At 24.2% G+C, this 9515-nt stretch overlaps 1 protein-coding gene across 1 annotated transcript; it reads right to left on the bottom strand.

Annotated features, from left to right (window-relative positions):
* Positions 1-1760: 1760 nt before the first annotated feature.
* Positions 1761-2982, bottom strand: OCT59_003060 (uncharacterized protein; the record flags this gene model as incomplete). The annotated part of the gene is made up of 5 exons (XM_025325096.2): positions 1761-1868; positions 1957-2048; positions 2119-2377; positions 2456-2508; positions 2979-2982. 5 exons carry the CDS (start codon positions 2980-2982, stop codon positions 1761-1763), a joined length of 516 nt encoding a protein of 171 aa, XP_025182926.2.
* Between the last annotated feature and the right edge of the window lie 6533 nt (positions 2983-9515).

Here is a 9515-nt window from a genome sequence, read left to right on the forward strand (position 1 = left end):
GTTGCACTCTCCCTCTTCATTGGTTTTAATCAAAAAAATTGTTTATTCGAAACAAAATTTTAGTGTTAAATGGATAAGTAAAATTAGCAATAATTTTAGGTTCTTTGCTGAGCAAAGTATTAATTTTGTGCGGTATTGTATTTTCGTTTTCTTCTAATCTATTATTAGGATAAAGTTTAATAGTTTTTCCAAATTTTCAATTAAAGCACGAATTCAAATATTTTAATCAGAATCGAATATTAATATTTTATCATCCTTTATCAGTTAGAATTTATTTTCTCATACTGCAATTATCGATTATATGGATTTTATAAATCACAGTATAACATTTGTAAATTTCATAATCAACCCGTTAAAAATTTAATTTTACATGAAACATTTAAACGGAATTTAAAGAATACTTGTAAGAAATTTAGACCACACCGCTTCAAATATTTAGAGAGTTTTTAACATGATAAGTAAAATATTTGGATTATAAAGAAAGGATAAAACCGGGTACAATATATCATTCAACTACGAAACGATTTTATTATGTATACTCCACACTCTAAGAATAAATACATAATTGCTAAAATAATAATACTACAAATTATAAGAAAAAATACTATAATTATAATAAAATTCTCATCACTATGAATATTAAACAATCAGAATTAAAAGTATTATACTATCATATATGATAAGATCTTCCGTATAAGGCAAATTACCCGGATGTTGCAAATTTTGGAGGTTAAGTATTTGGGTTACATTACTGGCCTGTGGATGAGAAGTTGATTCGTTTTCAGTAGATGAAATAATTGAAATATTTCACGATATTATTGTACCTTTTCAATTGATGAAATATCAGAATAATCTAATTCATCATACATATATGAATCATGAAGCAATTCTAAGCACTTGGCCTATTGTCTGCATTAGGATCCCAGCATCTTTTCATTAAGTCGATATAACATCTTAGTGCTTCTGGCTCCTTAATTTCAGGTCTAATTCCGTCACATATTTTTAATACTAACCTTCATCATGAGCATGATAAAAATTCATCCGAGAGATTTTGTGAATTAAATAAACACTTTCAAAGCAACTTTTGTATCTGATTTTCTTACCAATTCTTTTTTAATCAAGTAATCTTTCCATATTGCTGGATATACGGTAGCACCTTTATAATATCATCAAATTGATCGTATGGGACCCCTTCAAATATTATATCATTGTAAGAATTAATTTCTAATTATATATCTTGAATTAAATTATCAATTTTTTGCACCATTTATAACTTACATCAGATTGATTTGTTCATCACATTTTTCACAATGTCCATTTTGAAAACGATGATACATTCTTTTGTATTTGGATTTAAGATTATTCTTACAATTATACGTCTTAACCTATAAAACACACGAAAAAAAAATTATTATATTTTATACTAGAAAAAAAAGAGTTAAATTAAAATTCATAGAGAAATTTCATACCTCATTTAGAAATTCATTAATAATATTTTGTAAATTATATGACATTTTAAAGTGGCTTGTTTATTTGAGATCCTCGTCCATTTCTCTTCATAGTAATCATGACATAATGGACCTTCGTTCCATATTGCCGTAGCGGACTCTCCTTTGTGTATTTTTTTTAATTTCATTAAATTGATCGTATGGTATCCATTCAAATATATTATCTCTGTAATGATTGATTTTTAAACGCATTTCTTGAATTGAATCATCAATTATTTCGTTCCCACTTGTCCAATTTAAAATAATTTTTTTTTAAGTTAACCTATTTGACAGGTTTACACCATTTTTTATACACATATTTTTCACCACAATTGTATCTGGATTTTGAGATATTCCATATACTTCAGGATCTTTACGTATCTATTATTGTAAAAAAAGAAAAATTATAGCCCTTATTATTATGTACTATAATACGAAATTATTCCGATTAAATCCAAAAATCTCATACCTCATTTAGAAGAGATTCATTAATCCCTTTTTGTCGGCCTCTTCCACAATCAAATAAATTTCTTATATACTCTGGAGGACTTTGTGGAAGCACTTTTATTGATGATCAAGGCTCAGCATTAAACAATAATTAATCTATTAATCTATGTTCTTTATTAATTACGTCTTCCCTTCATCTCAGAAGAAATCTTTGATGAGCTTCTGTATAATCCAATTATTCTGCGCTCTTCTCTCCAACTTATTAAGAATATATCCTGGGCTTTGAAGGGTATGGAGTTACATAAACGTTTTAAAGCAACTTTTTTATTCTGACCTCTTGTATATACAAGTTCAATATCGTCATAATATAATGGACCATCCTTCCATATTGCTGTAGCAAAACCATCGTTCCCCATTTCTTTAATATCATCAAACTGATTATACTGTATGTATCCATTCAAATATTATATTAGTATAATTATAAAATAATTTACACTACATGGTTTTTTCCATTCATTTACATAATATCCGTCCAGATAAGCTTCGCCACATTCTTTACATTTTCCAAAATCGACTTAAGATAAGAAAGAAAGAAACGAAACGCCAAATGAAGATCATTATTTCCAAATCGATTTATAAAAAAAAAATTGTGCCGATCATTATTGGCCCTAGTGATGCTAGTGATACAAGATTATTTTATAAAATATAATATTATTGTGGCGCAGTCAATTTGCGCTACGATTTGAAAATTTAAAACATATAACAGATAAATATATATAATGACGTTTTGTTATGTTACCCGCTTAAATATAAATAAATTTATTAGCTTTGAGTCAATATTTTTGTATGGCATTATTAAATTGCTTAATTTTAAAATAAGTAAAATTTTAATAAATTAAATAAATTAAATAATATCTTTTTCAAATTTTCAAATTATCAGTTGGAGAACATTTTCCTACGTATATGACTAGAAAGGTTAGTCCCAGAAGAGCCAGATAAGTTGAAACGGTAATGAAAACAGCAGTAATTCCAGTAGAAATGGACTCATTACTTTAGGTTTTGCTTGCTTCTTGGTGTGGAACAAGTCACGTTTGCTTAATAGTTGGGACAATTGAGTTCAGTACGTATCAGTTATTGCATGCACACAAAATTTCTATTAAGACATGAATAAAGAGATTTTCTATCAATCCCTACCGTATTGTAATTCTTCTAATGTTTCATTTTGTCGGCTTTCTCACTTGTTAGCTATAGTCTAAGTGGTACCATTATAAATCTTCTCTTGGGCAATTAAATCTGTAATGAATGCGAATAGACTAAACTCAAACTTAAATTCGTATAAATATCTCAGTACTTTTAAATACTTTTGTATTGTATATCATCATTGACACCAATATGAATTAAAGTTGAGAGTTTTGGCTAATATAAAACATGTTAAAATGAATAATTAGACAATCTGATTTCATTTATATATTACTTATTTAAACTTTCAGAGATACTTGCCATATTCATATTCACATTATTCGCCTTGATCGTCAATTTTTTTTATCATTCAATAGATTCAGAGTTCTTTGCAATTGGTAGCTATTTTTCATTTTGTTAAATATAATCCATTTTATCAATAAATTATAATACCTCCAGTTTAAGAAATCAGTTACCAAATGTTTTTACCTTATCCAATAATTTTGTCCAGCAATATGTTTAAATAAATTAATAATCAAACATCCACATACCAAATATTTATTCATTCATTCAGCAATAAAAATCATGTTAATAGAATATTACAATAATGATAAATAAACAAATAAAAACCAAACCATATCCTAGGATATTTTTGAACTCTAAATAAATATCTAATTCGATAAAATTCATTCGTTCATTTATTTGAAGTCCAAGATAACTCGGTCATCTTTATATTTATCCAAGCCAAATCTAATTAACTATCCATTGTTCTTCCATATATTTTTCACTTGAAATCTACTAATCCATTCTTCCAACACATCTCATACTTTCCACACTTATCCAAATAATTAACAATAATATTTAAAACAAATTAGCGAAATACCTTATTAATAAAAAAAAATGAATAAATAAAATAATAAATCAAACCACATCCTGGAATACAAAATTTAATTTATCCAGATCAATGTAATAACAATTCTAAAGATTCATTCATTCATTCGTCTCTTTAACAATTAAAAAAATACTGTTTACTAATATAACATTATCTATAGTTATCAAAATCAAAATTAATATTATCCATCCATTATTTCCATAGTATGTATTCGGTAAAAATACGTTATAACGATATTCTATTTTTTTTGATCATGTTACTTCAATTAGCAAATAAAATCAAACCATATCCACATAGAATATTATATCTTTAAATAAATCATATAATCATCGTTTATTCAGATTTATAATCCATTTATTACCAATTTCCACATAATCATTTTATCCAGCAATAAGATAAATATATCAGAAAAATATTTCACATCCAAGATAATTAATCTTTAATCTTTCCAGTATCATATAATTTAATCTCTCCAGTATCATCTATTATTCTCCACTACCAATAATTGATCTTTTTCAGTATCATATAATTAATCCAGTATTCATATAATTAATCTTAATCTTTCCAGTATCTATTATTCTCCACTATCAATAATTATTTTTCAGTTTAGCATCCAAATTGTTCAAAATTTTAATATTATTTATTTATCTATTGTCATTTCAACATTTTTTATTCAATATATCCAGATAAAGAAAATATGTTAGTAAAGTGTCATATAATAAGAAAGATCACAAAATTTTAAAAATCAAACCATATCCGAGATTTTTTCATCAAATGATTTTGTCTAGCAACATATTAAGAATCAAAAATCTATTATTCTCCACTACCAATAATTGATATTTTCCAGTATCATATATATATTAATCTTTCAAAATTTTAATATTATTTTTTATCTATTGTCTTTTCACATTTTATTCAGCATTCAGATAAAGAAAATATGTTAGTAAAGTGTTATATAATAAGAAAAATCACAAAATTTTAAAAATCAAACCATATCCGAGATTTTCATCAAATGATTTTGTCTAGTAATGAATTAAGAATCAAAAATCTATTATTCTCCACATATTATCTATTATTCTTCACTTTTTCAGTTTAGCGTCCAAATTGTTCAAAATTTTAATATTATTTATTTATCTATTGTCTTTCAACATTTTTTATTCAATATCCAGATAAAGAAATATGTTAGTAAAGTGTTATATAATAAGAAAGATCACAAAATTTTAAAAATCAAACCATATCCGAGATTTTTTCATCAAATGATTTTGTCTAGTAATAAATTAAGAATCAAATATCTATTATTCTCCATTATCTTTTCTAATATCATATAATTAATCTTTTCCAATATTATGTAATTAATCTTCTCCAGTATCATATAATTAATTTTAATCTTTCCAGTAATATCTATTATTTTCCACTTTTTCAGTTTAGCATTCAAATTGTTCAAAATTTTAATATTATTTTTTTATCTATTGTCTTTTCAACATTTTTTATTTAGCATCCAGATAAAGAAAATATGTTAGTAAAGTGTTATATAATAAGAAAAATCACAAAATTTTAAAAATCAAACCATATCCGAGATTTTTTCATCAAATGATTTTGTCTAGTAATAAATTAAGAATCAAATATCTATTATTCTCCATTATCTTTTCTAATATCATATAATTAATCTCTTCCAACATTATGTAATTTATCTTCTCCAGTATCATATAATTAATTTTAATCTTTCCAGTAATATCTATTATTTTCCACTTTTTCAGTTTAGCATTCAAATTGTTCAAAATTTTAATATTATTTTTTTATCTATTGTCTTTTCAACATTTTTTATTTAGCATCCAGATAAAGAAAATATGTTAGTAAAGTGTTATATAATAAGAAAAATCACAAAATTTTAAAAATCAAACCATATCCGAGATTTTTTCATCAAATGATTTTATCTAGTAATGAATTAAGAATCAAATATCTATTATTCTCCTATAATTAATCTTTTCCAATATCATGTAATTAATCTTCTCCAGTATCATATAATTAATCTTCTCCAGTATCATATAATTTTTTTTTCCTGCAACATATTATAATTAATCTTTTCCAGTATCATATAATTAATTTTAATCTTTCCAGTAATATCTATTATTTTCCACTTTTTCAGTTTAGCATTCAAATTGTTCAAAATTTTAATATTATTTTTTTATCTATTGTCTTTTCAACATTTTTTATTTAGCATCCAGATAAAGAAAATATGTTAGTAAAGTGTTATATAATAAGAAAAATCACAAAATTTTAAAAATCAAACCATATCCGAGATTTTTTCATCAAATGATTTTATCTAGTAATGAATTAAGAATCAAATATCTATTATTCTCCTATAATTAATCTTTTCCAGTATCATATAATTAATTTTAATCTTTCCAGTAATATCTATTATTCAGTTTAGCATCCAAATTGTTCAAAATTTTAATATTATTTTTTTATCTATTGTCTTTTCAACATTTTTTATTCAGCATCCAGATAAAGAAAATATGTTAGTAAAGTGTTATATAATGAGAATAATCACAAAATTTTAAAAATCAAACCATATCCGAGATTTTTTCATCAAATAATTTTATCTAGTAATGAATTAAGAATCAAAAATCTATTATTCTCCACTATCAATAATTGATCTTTTCCAGTATCATATAATTTCTTTTCCAGTACATATTATTAATATTTTTCCAATAACATATTATTAATCTTTTCCAATATTATATAACAGTATCATATATAATTAATCTTTTCCAAGTATTGTATAATTAATCTCTCTAGTATCATATAATTTCTTTTCCAGTTACATATTATTAATCTTTTCCAGTTATCATATAATTAATCTGTCCAGTATTATATAAGTTTCTTTTCCAGTATCGTACAATTAATCTTTATTCTTTCTAATATCATATAATTAATCTTAATCTTTCCAGTATTATCTATTATTCTCCATTACCAATAATTAATTTTTCAGTTTAGCATCCAATTTTCAAATTTTAATATTATTTTTTATCTATTGTCTTTTCATATTTTTTATTCAGTATCCAGATAAAAAAAAATATGTTAGTAAAGTGTATATAATAAGAAAGATCACAAAAGTTTAAAAATCAAACCATATCCGAGATTTGTTCATCAAATAATTTTATCTAGCAACATATTAAGAATCAAAAATCTATTATTCTCCACTACCAATAATTAATCTTTTCCAGTATCATACAATTAATCTATTCCAATATCATATAAATAATCTTTTCCAGTATCATATATAATTAATCTTTTCCAGTATCATGTAATTAATTTCCTCTAGTATCATATAATTAATCTCCTTTAGTATCATATAATTTTCTTTTCCAGTAACATATAATTAATCTTTTCCAATATCATATAAATTTTCTTTTTCAGTATCAAATAATCAATCTTTAATCTTTCCAGTATCATATAATTAATCTTCAATCTTTTCAGTATCATATAATTAATCTTAATCTTTCCAGTATCATCTATTATTCTCCATTACTAATAATTAATTTTTCAGTTTAGCATCCAAATTGTTCAAAATTTTAATATTATTTTTTATCTATTGTCTTTTCACATTTTTTATTCAGTATCCAGATAAAGAAAATATGTTAGTAAAGTGTATATAATAATAAAGATCACAAAATTTTAAAAATCAAACCATATCCGAGATTTTTTTCATCAAATAATTTTGTCTAGCAACATATTAAGAATCATAAATCTATTATTCTCCACTACCAAAAATTAATCTTTTCCAGTATTATATAATTAATCTTTTCCAATATCATATAATTAATCTAAAATAATTAATATTTCCCATATCAAATAATTATTCTTTTCCAGTAATACATAATTAATCTTTTCCGGTATCATATAATTTTCTTTTTCAGTATCATATAATTAATCTTAATCTTCCAGTATCATCTGTTATCTCCATCACCAATAATTAATTTTTCAGTTTAGCGTCCAAATTGTTTAAATTTTAATATTATTTTTTATCTATTGTCTTTTCAACATTTTTTATTCAGCATCCAGATAAAGAAAATATGTTAGTAAAATGTTATATAATAAGAAAAATCACAAAATTTTAAAAATCAAACCATATCCAAGATTATAAACAATCCAAATAAATATATCTTTAAATTATTATTAACCCTAACTACATCCAATATAAATATATTCATTCCATATTTATGTTAACCCTAGAAAAAAAAAAGAAAAACATGTTAGTAAAATTTTGTACTAATAAAAAATCATGCAAATAGAGTCAAACCATCCAAAGATTTACCTTATCTCAATTATTAACTCTAGGAAAAAAAAAAATGAAAAACATGTTAGTAAAATGTTGTATTATCAAAAAAAAAAAGTCATGATCCAAACCATATCCAAGGATTTATCTCAATTATCAACTCTAGAGAAAAAAAATGAAAACATGTTAGTAAAATAGTGTACTATTAAAAAAAACATGCAATAAAGTCAAACCATATCCAAGAATCTCATTTATCAACTCTAGAAAAAAATATGAAAAACATGTTAGTAAAATGGCGTACTATTAAAAAATGTGCAAATAAAGTCAAACCATATCCATGGGTTTTCTTATCTCAATTTCAACTCTAGAAAAAAAAAATAAAAAATATGTTAGTAAAATGTCATACTATCAAAAAGCGTGTAATAAAGTCAAACCATATTCAAGTTATCTCATTTATTAATTCTAAAAAAAAAAAAATGAAAAACATGTTAGTAAAATGCTGTACTGTTAAAAAAACATGCAATAAAATCAAACCATATCCAAGGATTTATCTCAATTATCAACTCTAGAAAAAAAAATTGATTTTTTCATTTGTTTATTTTCTTTTTTTTAAAGTCCAATCACTAAAATAGAAAGGTAGAAAAGAGAGATAGAAGTTAATGGATTGATAATTTGATAAAAAAACATTAATCTCTTATTCTATTATTCTTTCACACTCTTCCATGCATTTTCATTTGTCAGTAATAAGAAACTTAAATTAGTAAGTGTTATAAATAAAACCAAACTGGATCCAAGCCTCCAAGATATAGTGTTTCAACCCGCGGATAATCCGTTATCCATCCATCCGATCCGTTTAATATCCGTCACCCGTCAATCCGATCCGTCTAATAAAATACAATGCGGATATCCGTAGTGACGGATTGAAGATTATTCGGATATCCTAAGGGATCCATCCGGATATCCTTATAATCTAAATATATGGAGATTTACTACGATGTCGCCAAAGTACTGAAGGATCTAAAGAAGAAAAATGAAATTAGTGAAATTAGTGAAAAGAAACAAAAAAAAAGTAACGAAAAAAAAATAAAAAAAGTTAACCTACTATTGTCTCCGAAGTCCAGGTGGTCGAAGAACCGAAGGATTTAACGAAATTAGAAAAGCTGAAAATAAAAAAAAATTTTTTTCATACGGATAATCCGTTAGTGATACAGATATTCCGGTCCGTTACGAT

The sequence above is a fragment of the Rhizophagus irregularis genome, chromosome 11 (assembly GCF_026210795.1).
Source record: "Rhizophagus irregularis chromosome 11, complete sequence".
Taxonomy (NCBI): Eukaryota; Fungi; Glomeromycota; class Glomeromycetes; order Glomerales; family Glomeraceae; genus Rhizophagus; species Rhizophagus irregularis.